Source organism: Vigna unguiculata, chromosome 7 (assembly GCF_004118075.2).
Source record: "Vigna unguiculata cultivar IT97K-499-35 chromosome 7, ASM411807v1, whole genome shotgun sequence".
In the NCBI taxonomy this organism is placed as follows: domain Eukaryota; kingdom Viridiplantae; phylum Streptophyta; class Magnoliopsida; order Fabales; family Fabaceae; genus Vigna; species Vigna unguiculata.
This window is the reverse complement of record NC_040285.1, coordinates 33,258,376-33,275,677: the sequence shown is the minus strand read 5'-3', so window position 1 is coordinate 33,275,677 and position 17,302 is coordinate 33,258,376. Positions and strand designations below refer to the sequence as shown.

The following is a 17,302-nucleotide window of genomic DNA, read 5'->3' as shown; positions in this document are numbered from 1 at the left end:
CACACAAGAAGTCTAATTACTCGAAAATTGATCGAAGGTTAGCTTCCCTTACCTCTTTTGCTAAGGTTGAGTTTGGTGGAGTTTGAAAAAGGCACCAAGGTGGCAGAGATCTCAATTTAACCTAGAGTTTCAGTAGCAAGATATAGAAAAGATTGAAACTTATAATTAATTTCGAATTCAGGGATGAGCAGATGAACTCTAGTGGAAATTGGACCAAAACGGAGAATTGGAACCTACCGAGGAGGGTGGGAGCTGAGGGTTGAAGCTCCAGAGGGTCCAGCTAAGTCTGATCCTCCAGAATCTGATCACAAGATTAAGGAACTGGTGAGGGAACTGAGTGATTGGTGAAAACAGAGGAAAGAACTTGGAAGCAGAAAGGAAGAATGAGAGTGGTGTTTTCTGATGGTTTTTGAGAGTGAGAGAGGTAGTTTTAGATTTTAAGGGGTTTCACAGTATACATTCATATTTAATCGCAAGTTGTTAATAATTAAGTTGATTATTAAAATTATTCAATTATTTTTATTAAATTTAAAGACTAAACTGAATATTTTATTCCATTTCCTTTATAATTTTTCACATTCTGTAAATTAACTTTGTTCACAATTTATCCAAATTTTAAATTTTCATTAAAGTAAGGGGAAATGGTACAATTAACTCAAAACTAAATAAAACCTAATTACCTTAAATCAAATGGTATGGTAGGTTATTTTCCTAGAAAGGATTCCATTAATCGGATCACTAATCCACAATAAGCTCTGTAATTAATAAGTTAATATGTAGCACCGATATGAGTTTTGAAAATCTGCACCGAACTGCAGCATAGTTTTTATTCGTGTCTTGACCATGGCGACTCAACCGAGCGATGCAGAACTCATAGTCAGCTTGCGAGCCAGGGTCAAGGTATTTCCATTCAATTTCAGCCAACTTTCGATATTTTTCTTTGTTATAGCCAGTAGAGTTATTTTTCTTTTCTGCTATTCGGTTTGCGTTTCTGCAACTATATATCCTAAATTGCTTTTGTTGTTGTTTGTTTGTTTCTGGAAACTGAGATAATCTTGAATAGGAAAACCAGTGTTTTGTTAGGTTTAGGTGGTTTTGACTCGCATTGCAACATTGACGTGGTTTTTCCTACTGATTTGTGTTTCATACTATCAGGAGTTGGAAACTGAGAATGCAAAGCTGTTAGCTCAACTTGCTGATTGCCACAGTCATGAGGTTAGCTGGTGGACTATTTCATATTTTTGTTAGCATTTTTGGTTGTTTTATATTTTGACAATACTGGAGCACAGTTATACTGGAAAAGTTAACCATGAAAAGGAATGATATACGGGAGGAAGCTGCTGTCTTCAATGAAATTTGTTTGAATCTGTGATGCAGATGGAGGAAAAATTACATGGCCCTGATGGGAAAGACAGGGAATCAAAAGAAGGCAACAAGAAACTTGAAAAGAAGATGGAGAAAAAAGAGTCAGGTTCCGTTCTGGACACTTTCTTTAGGGGAGTAGCTGTGGCACCTGTGACATGGGTGCTAAGATATTTTTTTTTTTAATAAATAATGTCACGATAAATTTCTGTCTTTGCCCCCAAGTTATAAGCTCCACTTTCTGATCTTCAGTGGAAACTCTGTACTGTGTTTGATAGTCGTCTTAATTTCTTGATTTCAGTGTTTTTTCTTACGCGTATACCTTGTTTCTGTTCTTCAGTTCCAATGGTGTTTTATTTTTAAATTGTTTTTTACCAGTGTATACGTGTTTCCTTTCTTTGTTGTAGCTTCTATCAGTTTTGTAAAACAGATCTACAAATTTAAATTAGCTTTTACATCATGAAACAGGTTATGACACAAGGTTTATGAGCCATCACAGCAAGAGATATGTAGCTTTAAAAGTCATGTACTTTGGAAAAAGGTATATGCTATCACTGTAATATTTGCCCATGTTTTCTGTCTTAACAATTTGCCTCATAGCTACTGTCTTAGTTATCCAGAGGTTGAGAGTCAAGCCTTTCACCTCAGCCTATATCCCCCACCCCACCCAGTTGAAACTGGGAAAGGATTTGTTGTTATTTTCCAACTGGGAAAGGATTTGTTGTTATTTTCCATCTTATCAATTTCTGCTGAGATGCGGATCTATATTGGAAAGACACATAACATTTCATGTAATCTATTTCTTTAATGCAAACATACAAAATAAAATAAAATTTAGCATTTCAAGCTCATCCCACTATCTCTCAATTGTAGATTTCTATTTTACTAAGTGCTTATATATCGTTAGAGTTTGCTATGTAGGTGACATTTGATAGATACTTAATTTTTTTTATTCCTTATTATTTTTCTTTTTTGGTTCTTTACTTCTGGTGTATATTGAATTAAATTCAACATTATAATTAATATCAAGGTCTTCTAACTACCTGTTGAATTCAGGTTTTATGGTTTTGCGTCAGAGGCACAAATGCAACCTACTGTTGAGGTTTGTTTTTTAAAGAACACAAGCCAATGAACTTCAATCTGCATAAATTGATCATGAATACCATGAAGCAGAATTTTCAATGTATTCACAAATTATTATTTGTTCCGGATGAAGTATTCCGATTGTCAACTGAGGGGATATTTTGTAAAACCATTACATGATATTGTATGTGAATGCCTCTGTTTATTTATCGTTTGTCATTTTTCTTGCAGTCTGAACTTTTTAAAGCTTTTGAGAAAACAAGGCTATTGATTGGCGATAGGAAGGAGTCACAGTATTCAAGATGTGGTAGAACAGATAAAGGGGTTTCCTCTGTTGGACAAGTAAGTAGAGGCATGGAAGAGTAAAAGAATAGAAAGAAAGTGTTGTCTATTATGATACATAACTTGATTAAGAAAAGATAATACAAGTTGATCTTTTCCATTTTTGTATTAGGACATCCCCCAATAACAATCTTTGTGCTTCTTAAGAGTAAAGGCCATTATGGAAAATGCAATGGTAGAAAAGATAAGGTACTTTTGTTGAGTGCTCAATAGAGATAGAGAGGGCTAGAGAGGAAATTTCTAAACCAGTAATACATTATAATTAACACCGAGACTCTTAATCTTTGGGTAAGACCTGTGTATGGGGGGGATTTATACTTTGCTGACTCTCAATTGACTTTATTCCCTTCCACTCTATCACATGCAAGGTTCCATAATTTCTTGGGACCTTTATTTTTCTTGAAACCTGGATTAGGATAAGTAAATGACTTGGAGTTTCTGTTATTGTTGCTAGACTTAATTCACTTGTATTCTTTAAATGGTAAAAATAGTTTGGAGCCTTTTTTCTGGGGTGTATATATATAGATTATTTATCCAATTTCCCATGAAGTCCCCAAACCATGAGAAACTATCTTTAAATAGCCCTCTGGAAATCTACACTTCCATGAAAGGTTTAAAGCCTTGAAGCTGGACAGAATTTCTCAGTAAGACGAATAGTAATACTGTATCACTCAAAGTATGTAGCAGCTTCATTGATCGAATATGGAATTATCTACTAGTTGGTGTGGCTGTGCTATTGTGGGTTTTGAAATGAAAAAGAAATATTTATGCCTATTGTAGAGATCCCACTTCAAAAAATATAGATAAAACCATCATAGTCCTTATAAATATTGGGTGGTCCTCTCCTTACTAGCTGCATGTAGAGTTTAGTTAGGTCCAACTAAGCCTAAATTAGAGGAAGTTATTTAGAACCTCTGAATTTGGGGCCTCCTATTATGTTATGGTTTGGAGGATACTGTCTCTAGGAAATTGTGTTCATCTGACTAAAACAATGAAACTTGAAAACGACAATATAAGTGTTGCACAATCGTTAACATATTATTGTTTATAATCTGTTGATAGTAAATCAATTACAAGGTTGTTTTGTTGTATGAGGAAGTTGGAGGAAAGGGAGAGAGAGAGACCAATAAGGACATTTGAGGAATTTGTAAGAGGGATCTCATGGCAAACAGTATCTCTTAATATTTAGCCTTGAACCGAGCTTAATGGTGTTGTTTGATCTGTGTACATGACCTTACCTAATGGTATAACACTTTTGTAGTTGTATTTCATTGTATGAGGTCATTGATGTGTGTAGGTTAAATGCTAGTGCCAAATTTCTAATTGTTATATTCCACTACTTTACTGGTGATAACTGGAACTTCATATAATCTGTTACTTCATTGTTTAATTGGTTCTGATGACAACAACATCTTGAAGCAGGTGATAGCTCTTTTCCTAAGATCAAACCTCAAGTTATCTGCAATAAATAATGGAAATTCTGGAGTTGTTTTGGATGAGAAACATGGTTAGTAGAATAATTGTTTAAATACAAAAATTCTTTGTTGCTTCTAATTTTCATAATTTTTTAGTGGTCTTAATCTTGTTTGATTTTCCTTGTTTGTTCGCTTTTGCATCATAAAGTGAATATGGTAGAGCGTTGACACTTGGTTGATATAAGAGAAGAAAGGAGGGTGAACCCACTGGTAGGGCCTGCAAGTTTGAGAAGAAAAAAAGAATGATATTATAGGCACTATTATGGAGGATTCTGTTAGTGGAGAGAGAAAAGGATAACTCAATGGAGGCATGTGAGTAGTGGGACAGGAGATTTGGGTGGGGTGACATTATGTGAGGGGAAGAGGAGCCCAGAGAAAAGGTTATGGAAAAATTGTATAGGTTTTGAGGGTAGACTGCACCCCTGTATGACAGTCTTACTGTCTTTTTTTGTTTTGTTTCAAATGTTCTATTTCTAGAGGTTTAACTGTGTGTAGGAGCCTTTTCTCACTTTCTTTAGAGAGCTAACACTCACAATTTTCAGTCTATAGCAGAGTCATATCTAATCAATGAAACGAGTTAATGCTTGTGAAATTAGATTTGTAATGCTGAATCTGATATTGCCATTAATAATTAATTTCTTAATTTTCCTCCAAAATTTTATATAATAAATTTACAACTAAAATTCAAGTGACCAAACACTATAAATCTGTGTACGGTCAAGGATAGTTTGTGTTGCTGTATTGATGACTGGATTTATTTCATGCATTCTCTTTTCTCTCCTAAGAAAGATTAAATTTATAAATAACACCAATTACTTATTCTGACACAATTCCTCCTAACTGAGCTTACGTAATAGTCTTCTTTTTTTTCTTCCCCAGCAGGGGGAGGTTAATTCAGTGATGTAAGGAAAGTTGACTTTTTCATGATATTTTAATCCTTATTTCTTCTCGTATTAGTTTTAAAGTTTTAGAACCTGACTTTAAGTTGAAAAGGAGGTGGAGATGTATGGTTGATGGTCATCTATCTTACTATTATGAATTGAAAATGTCACGTAGAGGTTTATTAAGTTTTATTATATGGTAATGTTAGTGACTGCTATCATGTTGAGTACTGACCACTTACTAACCTTTTTTTATGTAGAAGGGGAAATAGATTATGTTAGGGTGATAAATCGAGTCCTTCCAAATGACATTCGAATTTTGGGCTGGTGTCCTGCTCCTGTTGATTTTCATGCAAGGTTTGTATGTATTCTTTAAAATTTTGCCTTCAATAGTTATTATTTATTTATTTTATAACTATGTTTTGCTTGTTTTGAATTTTTTTGTTTGTTAAAACTTAAAAGCAATGGATATATTTATGTTTTGTGATTAATTTATCATGTGGAATATAAATTTAGATAGTGTTTTGTTGCTGTGTTTTATAATTAAGTTATGAAATAACACTTTATTTAACAAAAATGAAGGTTTGAGTTTCGTATCTAAGTAACCATGAGGTATGGGAATGGATGCTAAAGTTAACATCCACATGCTTATGATGTAACAAAAGGTTTTCCCAGAATTAGATTACCGATCCCTTGTATAAGCACAGTGGCCAAAGATAAAAGGAAACAATTTCAATGCAAATATAATAATAAACCTAAAGGATAAAAGTAGGTGGGGAAAATTAAAGCAGAGATGGGCACTTGTCTGGGTAGTTTTATTATATATTTGGATGGGCTGAATCAAACATGAACAATTTTTCTTGCGTTATTCCAGTTGATGTTGCAAACCAGCCTAGTGACAACTGAAGATCATTTTAGTGATCTGTAACTATAACATTTGTGAGTTAGAATTTCCATTTTGGAGGAAGGAAGGTTGAACTTTTGAGATTGTGGTTGTTAATATAGTATTTTGATAATCAATTATTTTCAAAAGCCCATGATCTTGTCCGGGGCTGCCAGGCAAGTGCACTTGGAACTCAGCTCATCTTAGAGTTTTTCTTTCATGGTCAGGTAGATTATGCATTTTAATTAGATCAGAAATAGAGAATTTGTCATTTCACTTTACATCGTAAGTTGATACAGATGGGGTAGGATTGTGATGCAGGCTGAATTGTCTTTATTTACCGACACTAACCTTCGTATTGTGAAGATCTTACAATAAATAATTTAACTCTTTTCTTAATGAAGCTTCATATATTTAATTATTCTATTTCGTTTTCCTGTTCCATGTGTGCTTTGGCAGGTTCAGTTGCTTAAGCAGGGAGTATAAATATTTCTTCTGGAAAGAAAAATTGAACATCCTGGTAGGAAATCAAATTTTATATTCAGTTCTCTAATTTCTTGAACCTTGTTTTGCTTTTCTTTTTCTCTTTTCTGTTTGCAATCATTTCAAAGATTTTAGAAGCATGTGAGCTGTAATACTTGTCATCTATTCATGTCCCATTAGGCCATGGAGAGCGCTGGAAACAAACTTGTTGGAGAGCATGACTTTAGAAACTTCTGTAAAATGGATGCAGCAAATGTGCACAACTACAGGCGGCACATCACATTGTTTGAGATTTCTCCTACGGATGTGAGGTTAAGATTGGTAGACATTTTTCTTACTCTCATCGTTGTGTTTCTTTGGGTGCATTTTTACTGACAAGAAATATGTAGGAAACAACACTTAAAATTATGTAAATTGGATGTTGCAAATGTGCACCACTGGTGTTAGCTTATCATAATATTCAATATATTTTGAGGCTTAGATTATTGGAAAATTAACAAGGTTTTATGATTGAAGTCAACGCTTTTTCCCCATTTACCTGCAGGTACAATGGTAATCAACTTTGGGTGATTAAAATAAAAGGTAGTGCTTTTCTATGGCATCAAGTTCGCTGCATGGTTGCTGTTCTATTCATGGTTGGCAAAGGTCTTGAATCTCCAAATGTGGGTACTTGACACCCTCTTATATAAATCATTTTTAAAATTTTAGTTGTTTCTTTATTGATTCTGTAGGATTTAAAAGTGTAGATAATTTTATTTCATTGCCACAATAATGAATCTTGGCTCTTCTAACATTATTGTAGATGAATGTGGCAATCAGACAAAATCATGTAATTCTGTTGTGTAAAACTAGGTTAGGATCTATTTTATTTATTTTTTCCTTTTTAGGTAAAACGTTTATTGGTCTAAATTAATACAGACTACCATCTCCTCTAATTCTTAGGTCCAAATCAGTACAGAATATCTTCTCCTGATTCTTGGGTCTAAATTAGTTTAGAATATATTTTTTTTTTCAGATTCTTAGGTCCAAATCAATTCGCAGGTTCGGACTTTATCTCTACTTATTTACTCTCATTGTATCAGTTTCATACACATGAAATTCATTTACATTTTAAATATGTACCAAAGACCAATTTGGTCCATCTCTTACCAGAGTGTCAGTCACACCATAGAAAAACTAGAGCGTTTGCCCAAGGGGGAGACTGGTGGCTACAGAGCAGCTCAACCAAAGGGTGTTCTCCCTATCACTGCCTTCTAATATATTTGGATGAGAAATTTTTAGAGGGTAATTAAGGTTTATAGAGAATTTAAAATGTTTTTAACAAAAAGTGTTGTTTAGATAGGGAATCTTAAAAGAGATTGAAATTCTAGGAACTTGTGAGAGTAATTTGATTACTTAAAATTAGATAATTTCAAAGTTAATATAAAATATGAGACTTTGAAATTCTTCATATTCTCTCAAATCTGTCCTTTCTTTTCATATTCTTTCTTTGGTTTGACCTCGATTGACGTGTTGGGCTTGACATCGTTTTTCAACTAAAACCGGTAAGGTTTTTTTTCAGGATGAAGTCAATCATGGTTATTTTTAGGTTGACATCATCAGGGTTGTTTCTTTTTGCTGATATAGGCAAGTCTTATTTCTCACGATCTTAGTAAGGGTTTTCTTAGTCAACCTTAGTATTGACTGATGTCAGACACAATTTTTTTTGGTTGATAGCAATTGTTATTTGGAGTTTCCATCCGTTGAGGTTTTTTTTTTCGTTAACATCAATTAGAATGTAGGTTTGAGCTATTTCTCAATCAATGCCAATGATAGTTTTCTTGACCAACATTGATAGGGTTATTTTTTGGTCAATGCCAGCTAGAGATTTTTATTGAAGTTTGTGGGACTCTTTTTGTCCAAGTCACGGTTTTTTTTCTGTTGTTGTTAAGGGTTTTTTTCGGTTGACACTGGAATTATTTATCCTCCAATATAGGGCAGAGCTATTTCTATGTTGAATTTAGTCAAGATTTTCTTGAATAATGTCAATGAGACTATTGTTTTATAGTCTATGTGGTTATTTTTGGTTGAAGTCTAGGTGGTTATTTTTGTTTTTTCATTGACGTCTCTGGCATTATTTTTTGTCCAAAGCTGGTTAGATTTTTTTTTTCAAGCCTCAATAAGAAAACATTTTCCCAAACTTGATTAGAATTGTTTATGACCAATGTCAGTTTGGAAAAATTTTCTGCTAACATCAGTCAAAAATTTGGCAAAATATCCTAACCTAAGACTTCAAAATAATTGTGGCCAACGTGAATCGGAAATAACCTTACTAGCCAATTATAAGATTGAGCTGGGTTGGGTCCAACCCATATTCTAAGACTTCCAACAGCGAAGATTTTGTAATGTTGTGATATTGTTGATTTGAGCACAATTGGAAGTTTGATGAATATTTGGAATTTTCCATACAATGCTGCAAACACAATTTCAAACAAGCACCAAGGTGCTGAGAATGGACAATTGTCACAAATACAACTATTTCATATTGAACCCCTACTTTTAGAAACATGGAATTGTCATCAGAGCTCACTTGTAGATACCCCACAACTAAATGAGGTGGTGGAAAGCAAACATTGACATGTTTTAGAAGTGACGAGATCACTCTTGATGGCCACATATGCATCAAAAACAATTTTCGGGAGAAGATGTACGTCAATTTTCGTGAAAGTTTTTGGATGTTCAGCCTTTGTCCAGATTGTAAGCCATTACCTTAGCAAACTTGATCCCAAATCTATCAGATGTATCTTTCTTGGATACTCATCTCATCAAACAGGATACAAGTAGCACTACTCTCCATCAACTAGAAAATTTTAGCATACAATGGATATGACATTACTTGAGCATCAATCTTATTACCCCAACATCGAATTCAAGGGTAGAAGTTGTGCACAACAGAATCGCATGATTTGTTTGATTGCTACACTTGTCTGCAGAAAGTAGACAACATGATGGATGTTGTGGTTTGTTTCAATTGTGTGTATTTATACGTGATCACTAAGAATATGGTGTTAATATTGTTTTATTTGTTTTTAGAAATAAAAGTCTTGTTGGCTTAATAGAGGCAATGCTCACCAAATGACAGTTTTCTCTCTTCTCTGGCATATACAAAAATGTCATTGTGATAATAAAGATTCTGTTGCACTCGTACATCAGAATTGTTTTTATCATCTGAATGTCTTAATTAAGGTTTTGATAGTCCTCTCAAACATGTTCGAATATTTTCTTCAATTATTACCTTAATGCTCTTTTTTATTAGTTTTCCATTATGAATGTTAGTTTTATATTAACCTTAATGTTTTATTAACTTCCCAAACTAATGAGGGACAAGTTATAACTAAAATATGGGTAATGGATATGGGTTTATAGGTACTGAGTAAAGGTACTGATATTGAAGTATGAGTTTGGAAATATTGTAGCACCTACGTTAACCTACTCGATCTTATCCTCAGTGTCACCTGGTCTCTTTAATATATATATATATATATATATATATATATATATATATATATATATATATATATAACGAGTCATTGCAACATTAAATCCTAGGAAAATTTATCTCTACATATGGGTTTCTTATTTAGCAGTTTAAGATAACAAATTTTCATGCTTAAACTTGAAGGTGATTGATTTGCTACTGGACACTACTAGGATCGTAAGGAAACCCCAGTATACTATGGCTTCAGAGGTTCCGTTGGTTCTTCAGTGCTGTGAATTTGATGACATTAAGTTTATATGTTCATCAGGTATTTCTGATTTGTAAGATATGAGTATAGTGGCTTATTGGTTGGTTGGATTCCTCCCGCAGATCTTACACTACTTAGTTAACATATTAATGCCATAAACTTTGATTGAATATATTTAATTGATTGCATATCTAGATGCTGGAGATGCTTTGCGGTTACACTTGGTGAATGAATGCCAAATTTACCAGCTTCAAGCTACAATCTTTCACGAAGCTCTTCTTAACTGTTTGCCTCTATCAAATGGTGCTGCAAATGCGTTAGCAAATTAAAAACTTCTCAATTACTTTGCTTTCTTCTTTTTATCGTGAATCCATTATCTATTTTGCTATAACCCTTCGTTTTCCAGATCAAAGCTTGACGCCTTTTCAGGGAACCAAGAAGAAAGTTTCCCATGTCCCTCTTATGTCACGTCCTACTGAGCGTGAGTTCTGTATCCTGAAATATTTTTGAAAATTATTTAAAAATTACTTAAATGCATGTTATAAATGGAATATGAATTATTTGTTTTCTTCCAAGCTCCTTACCAAATTATTTTCACAAATATACTTCTTGGCTCCTCTGATCTAACTGCTTTCTTGTTTTTGTTCAATTAAATCTAGCATCATATGAAGAACGCCGTGCCAAACTCAACGCAATTGCATGAAGATTTAGTTGGTCAACTTTGTTATATAACGTGTTTGGGTGAGCATTTGCATACTTAATTTTGTAAAATTATTTTTTGGTTAAAACTTAGAACTGAGTTTGAAGGGAGAGTAATTTTAGTATAATGTTATTTAATACTTTGGTAAAAATAATTTTTAGATGTGTAAATTGTCAAAAAAGGGTATCTATACACTATTAAAGTAATTATAATATTCAATTATGGGATTACTTTTGTCCATGCACGCACTACTGGGATCTTTTCCACTGGAAAAGTAACAACGTGCTTCCATCAAAACCATGATTTGGAATGCTGAATTGATTCTGTACAATTTTATCAAACATAGCAAAATGGACAAGGTATATTTACACATGGTGAGTAAATTTTACGTTTTTCTAGGCTCGGATCTGGATCGTCCAAAGTGAGTAATTTACTTTTCTGTTTTGTTCTTAGAGAGTAGAGTAAAAATTCTAAACTATTAATGAGAAAATAAATAGTTCATATTTCGTTTGAGTGCATAACAAATCATGCATATCTGTGTCAACAGTTGATTTCCTTAGTCTATCTTTGCTCATTTTACTGGGACCAAATCTTCCATACAGTCCTTCAACATGGTTTAGATTGTTAAGTGATGAATTCCTTTTTGCTTTAGGGTTTGGTTTTGTTGTGTGTGCTTATTTTTGACGTGTTCAACCCCCTCCCAATTGAGTTTGAAATTGAAAATGGCCTTGTAAAACGGGAATAAAACCGTTTATGCTCAATTTATAATGGGTCAAAGAAAAGTGTTTAATATAGTGCCATTTTTAAAAATAAAAAAAAAATCACTTTAAAGGTTTTTTTTATTCTATATGTAAATTTGTTATTCTTAATGAAGATTTATATGTATTGTTAGAACTTAGACTTGTGTACTGTAATATATTTGTCAGCGAAAAACTAAAGAACTCATGTACAAGGGTAATGAAAACGTAAGTAGGTTTTAATTAATTTTATTGTATTTAATGATATCTGTTCTAAAGTAATTTTCATTTAATTGATGCTCCAATTTCTAAATTGCATGGATTTCCTTCCTTTTGTTTTTCCAATTCTACTAAATGTGGTAGGAATATATGAATTTATTTTATTAAAGAGTAAATATCAAATTTGGTCCATGTAAAGCTGAGAAAATTGTTAATAGGTTTCTAATTAAAAATTTCATGTAAATAGTTTTTTAAATATTATTTTTGTTCGTATGTTGGTCATTATAATGGATGAATGATGTGTCAAAGAGGAAAGTTTTCTCTAAAGTGACAACATATTACATCTAATTTAGTTATGTAAAAAAAATAAGGGCTTTTAGAGTTAATACCTGATTGGGTGTATGGAAAGATTAAGGTAGTGACTAAGAGGTCTTTGAATAGAATTTGTAATGTAAACGAGTTTTTTAATATTAACAATATTGACTCGTTAGTTGTTCCATTAATAAAAGAACTATTAATAGCACATAAATGATGGATGAATGATCTGGCAAGAAGATTTTTTTTTTCACTTGAACGCTTCATGTACTCTTATGTTAATGGAGTTTTCACATTTGTTGAAGTAAAAGTTCCTCTAGTTTAGTAAGATTAATAGAATCTTTTATTATTGTATGATCTAGTTTTACCAATATACATGGTGTTCTTTACTAGAGATTTCAGTTTCATTATTTAATTTGAGAGAAACACTTATTCTCCTTCTTAGACTTTCATTGTCATAAGAAAATCCATTACTATAATGAGTGGATGTGTTTATGCTATGGAGTTTTATTTGCAAGTAAAGCATTTTAAATTTTCTCTTTCCCTACCTGCAAGTTATGGTGTAATTTTTTCTCCCCACTTTCATGATTTTGTTGTAATTGTGCAATTTTCCATGTAATTCATGGGGATATATGTCTAACTTCCCCTCTGTGTTTAATGGTCTAAAGGATATTGTCGTTGATATTTTGTTTTCTAATATAAGGTTACTCTGTGGAATTTGATTTGGTTGGTGTGGATGATTTATTTAGCCATTGGCGGATTTTGATTTTGATCAAGGGAGCCACACTAATACAACAAAATGTAGCTTTAATATTTAATTTTTAGATAAAGTTAGTAGAGTTCATTTTTCTTTCTCCTACACATTTCCTTATCTTGCATGTGCAATATATGGAATAAGTAGGCTCTTTTTAATCACCAATGATACTAATTTTAATTTTGCTCTCAGTCAAGAAAACAATGGATTTGGCAAAATGTCCTCATTCTGAGTGGTAAATCCATAATTTAAGTCTCTAACTAAAGAATTCTAGTAAACTTTTGCTGTAACAAATCAACAACGGGTAACCAAATAGACCATATAATGCGATGAACTCAAATTAATTATAATATCTAACGCGCCCTAATCATAGAATATGATTTCTAAATCAATTGAAAATCCATTTTCCCTTGAAGAGTTTCACACATTTGTCATAGTTTGTTAAGCGAATTGAAAATGATATGAAGAAAAATTGGCATAATTGTGAGCTGAAAACATAATTTGAATGGTTGTGGAGGTGGGATGACTTAGGTAAAACAGACAAAAGCTAGTTCCCAATACTTTGCTTGTCCATGTCTCCAAAGTTGGGTGCCTTCAAGCTAACTCCTAATCTGGTAATCACCATGTGCCAAAAGGTTGAACCACTCAAACAACTCAACCCTTTTCATTCCTCTTTCTCGCTGATGGCGGGTTAATCATAGCCCTATGCTTGTTATCATATGTATGGGTAAGCATGGTCGCACTTCCCTACCATTCTTTCAATAATAATTCCTCAGTGGAACCCATTTCCACCCTAAAGTTTCATATTCCGGATTAGACACTCTCTTCTCTTAATTAAACTTTCTCAATATTAACTTCATTTTTTAAATAATTAAAGCCAATAACTTAATTAAAATACGAAACAAGATATATCCAACAAATATAAAATTTCACTAAAATATGCTATAATCTAATTTTTATACATGTTAAAAATAAAACTTTAAAGTTAACTCAAACTAATGTAAAATAAAATTTAAATTTGCACTTATTCGTACACTCTAAATTCACTTTATCACTTTCACCTATTTCTTAAACAAATACTATATTTTTCTGTTGAGATAAATATTTATAAAGAAATTATATTATATTCTTTTGATGCAAGAAGAGAGAGAAGAGGGTGGAGGGAAATTCGGATAAAAAAAAAAAAAAGCGGAAACAAAATTAAAATCTCTTTACACGAATTGTCGCGGAATGTGATATGTGTAAGGTCTGAATTTGGAAGAGGAGAGAGACATGGAAGCCGCGATGGGACTGATGCGGAGGATTCCGCCGAAACACACAGAAACTGCTCTCTCTGCACTTCTCACCCTTATGCCTCACCACTCCTCCGATCTCCTCGCTCAAGTCGATCAGCCTCTCCAGGTCTTTCTCTCTTTAATCTTTATCCCAATTTCTTCAATTCACGGAATGCCATTTCGGGAACCATAAATAATTCAATTACCATAGTTACTCTTTCTTTAAATAGGGTTAAGGATAATTTTTGGTGGAGGATGAATGTTGTGTCGCGATTTGCTTTCCCAACTTCTTTTTATGAATTGTTGTTGACAAAAGCAGGTTCTGTGCGATGTGGATTGCGGGAAGGAGTTCATTTTGTGTGAATACAACAGAGATGCAGACTCTTACAGGTTATTTTTTCATAAACATCGCTATATCTGCTTTCTGCTGGATTCAATATGCTTAGTGTGTGTTGTCAAGCATGTTTCTCTATTTTTTGTGTGCGTGTGTGTCTACTTGATCGAGTAGCTTTTGTTTCCTTTGAAGCTAACCTAGGTGTGACCTTTATCTAGTCATTCTTTTGGTTGGACTCATTGCTAGGAGCTTGTACTGAAGGAATGTTACATCTAGTATGCTTGAACTTAGTTTGCTGTAGCGTTTAAACATTTTTCTTTTAAAAGAGATTTAGCTCTATTTATGTCGATGTAAAGATATAGAAAATTTGTGGTGTCTGGAATCAGAGAACGAGAGGGGAAATGAAGGAAATGTATTTTCTTTCGTGAATAGTATATGGTTAATTCTATGATTTTTTTAATATAAGGAAAATACCATTGAATGCATTTACTGGCCTTTTCGTGAATATGGCTGTGTAGTAGAAAAATAACAGAATATTTTATGGAAAAGTTGTTCTTCAAATGGAGACCAGTACAAATGTTTAATTGTGTGTTGCTAAGTAGTTAAGTTCCTGTTCCATAGACAGATCTGTAATTTATTTCTCTTGATTGTTCCCCCAAATTTTCCTTTTTAACGTGTTTACTATTTAGGCACGGTTTAAACTTATTGTTCACTGATGAATGTCTCTACAGATCACCTTGGTCAAATATATACCATCCACCGTTAGAAGATGGGTCCCTCCCTTCTTTAAAGCTGCGGCAGCTGGAAGTTGAAGCAAATGACATATTTGCAATATATCGTGACCAGTGAGGTCCTTTACTTACCTCATCTTTAGAGCTTATGTGCTGTTTTTAGATGTCTTTTTAACAAATCTTTTGTCCGCAGTAACTTATTACCTAAAGTTTGTGTGTTCTTGCTGTCTATCTGAATACAACTTTTTAGCTATTTTGTTTTAAAACAATATGCACCATTAATGGATAATGTCATAGGTATTATGAAGGAGGCATTTCATCAGTTTACATGTGGGAAGATGATAATGAAGGTTTCGTAGCATGCTTTTTAATAAAGAAAGGTGGGCCTGTTATTTGAGTAATACTCTAATGGAAGACACTACTTACGGTTGTGACCTTGTTTCTGATGTGATTTTTTTGCAATATTAAAGATGGCTCAAAGACAGGGCAGGGTAGACGGGGATATTTAGAGGAAGGAGCATGGGATGCTATACATGTTATAGAGGTAAAATGCCATTCCATCGAAGACTAAGCACTGACAAATACAGCTGTATAACAACTTTTAATGCAATGAGGAACTATAACGTCTCTATTTAGCTCTAAATTTTCGGAATATTTTCAGTAATTCTTAGCCCTCCATTTTTTGTTAATTTAGGTGGGACCAGAGGAAGAAAACAACAATTATCGTTTGACCAGCACAGTTATGCTGACTATGACTACAGATAAGGAGTCATCTGGAACTTTCAGTTTATCTGGATCAATTAGACGTCAGGCATGTTCAATCAGAATTAGCTCATGTTGCATGTTGGCAATTAGATCTTTTAATTATCGGTTGTATGCTAATTTTCTTTTTTCCTTTCTTGAGAAGCTACGTCATGAACAACAACGTACCCTGATTGAATTACACGATTTTTGTTTGGTTAATGAAGAGTGCTAATATTCTTTCTTGCCTATAGCTCGACTCATCTTTTTATCTTCAGTTCTAATCCTAAATTAGTTCTCCTTATATTTAGATGAATATGAGACTATCAGTTGCTGATGGACATCTTTCTAACATGGGAAGGATGATTGAAGAAATGGAGAGTAAACTGAGGAACTCACTAGATCAGGTAATTTTTTTTATTATAGGATTCAAGCCTCAACAGCATACTTGCATTTGAGTTTTTCCTTCTTTTTTCCTTTTCTGTTACTTGTTCTTCGGTCAGGGAAAGGGTTTGGGTATTTTGTAAATTGGCAGGTATCCGTATGTTAATAATACACGTTACAGGTGTACTTCGGGAAAACAAGAGAAATGGTTTGCACACTGAGACCACCTTCTGAAGTGGCCCAGATGAGAATGCCCGAGAGCTGATGTGGCGTTGCATGGTGTAGCAGAGAGAAATTACTTTGTTTCCTTCATATGTTTTGGGTTATTGGCTGGTAACTTGTGTCAGTATTTGCAGTAGGTAGTTTCGTTTTATAGAGGTAGTTATGTGTGTTGTTTGAGTGCCAATTGTTGCTTCTGTAGTGGATAAGCATCATGTTTGTTGTTGATACTTGAATGTTCAACGAAACAGTGAAATCCCAAAACTTGTTCTCACGATAAATGCCTGATATGATGGATTATTTTATCATTGTTGGTATTATTAACCAGAAGTAACATATGACCGTGGGAATGAAGATCAATACCAGCCCGAGTAAGGTAACATCGTCTAGAATCATGGGCACGGGCAATTTTGATACCAATAGATTTGTAATACTTAGATATACTAATTGCTTATATTATAAGTGGATGAAATGTTTTTTTCTTTTTTTGTTATTTATTTTTCTTCAATGTTATCCGAATTAGAACAAATCGATTGGATTGACTAGGAATCAATCACTGGACTAACCTCCCAATTCCGTTATCTTGTAAAAAAGTGTAAAATCAGTTTAGTAGATTCACATCTGGGCATAATTAATTAGTTTGACTGATTTATTGGAAAA

The 17,302-nt window shown here is 33.3% G+C and overlaps 2 protein-coding genes across 3 annotated transcripts; both read left to right on the top strand.

The window, feature by feature from the left end:
• The first annotated feature begins 680 nt into the window (after positions 1–680).
• On the top strand, positions 681–12,346 carry LOC114189670 (tRNA pseudouridine(38/39) synthase). 2 transcript variants are annotated; one of them, XM_028078300.1, is made up of 16 exons: positions 681–900; positions 1,156–1,215; positions 1,378–1,471; positions 1,831–1,903; positions 2,419–2,464; positions 2,677–2,787; positions 4,210–4,294; positions 5,404–5,500; positions 6,486–6,546; positions 6,690–6,830; positions 7,055–7,171; positions 10,171–10,294; positions 10,430–10,537; positions 10,641–10,715; positions 10,894–10,975; positions 11,210–12,346. In XM_028078300.1, exons 1-15 carry the CDS (start codon positions 844–846, stop codon positions 10,935–10,937), a joined length of 1,293 nt encoding a protein of 430 aa, XP_027934101.1. In that variant the 5' UTR covers positions 681–843; the 3' UTR covers positions 10,938–10,975; positions 11,210–12,346. The 2 variants fall into 2 exon arrangements, with proteins under 2 accessions (XP_027934101.1, XP_027934102.1); XM_028078301.1 differs by lacking the exon at positions 11,210–12,346 and having other exon boundaries at positions 6,690–6,820; positions 7,054–7,171; positions 10,894–11,085.
• A 1,764-nt stretch (positions 12,347–14,110) lies between these two features.
• LOC114189949 (probable F-actin-capping protein subunit beta) lies at positions 14,111–16,950 on the top strand. The gene is made up of 8 exons (XM_028078677.1): positions 14,111–14,360; positions 14,553–14,623; positions 15,299–15,412; positions 15,596–15,678; positions 15,769–15,842; positions 15,993–16,109; positions 16,351–16,446; positions 16,605–16,950. The coding sequence occupies exons 1-8, from the start codon at positions 14,232–14,234 to the stop codon at positions 16,686–16,688; spliced, it is 768 nt and encodes a 255-aa protein (XP_027934478.1). The 5' UTR covers positions 14,111–14,231; the 3' UTR covers positions 16,689–16,950.
• The last annotated feature ends 352 nt before the right edge of the window (positions 16,951–17,302 follow it).

Excerpts from the sequence above, each read along its gene's own strand:
- LOC114189670 (XM_028078300.1), top strand. The coding sequence starts at position 844 with ATGGCGACTCAACCGAGCGATGCAGAACTCATAGTCAGCTTGCGAGCC. Across the intron at positions 1,904-2,418 it reads GTCATGTACTTTGGAAAAAG|GTTTTATGGTTTTGCGTCAG; the intron begins GTATATGCTATC and ends TGTTGAATTCAG. Across the intron at positions 6,547-6,689 it reads AAGAAAAATTGAACATCCTG|GCCATGGAGAGCGCTGGAAA; the intron begins GTAGGAAATCAA and ends ATGTCCCATTAG.
- LOC114189949 (XM_028078677.1), top strand. The coding sequence starts at position 14,232 with ATGGAAGCCGCGATGGGACTGATGCGGAGGATTCCGCCGAAACACACA. Across the intron at positions 14,624-15,298 it reads AGAGATGCAGACTCTTACAG|ATCACCTTGGTCAAATATAT; the intron begins GTTATTTTTTCA and ends ATGTCTCTACAG. Across the intron at positions 15,679-15,768 it reads ATGCTTTTTAATAAAGAAAG|ATGGCTCAAAGACAGGGCAG; the intron begins GTGGGCCTGTTA and ends GCAATATTAAAG.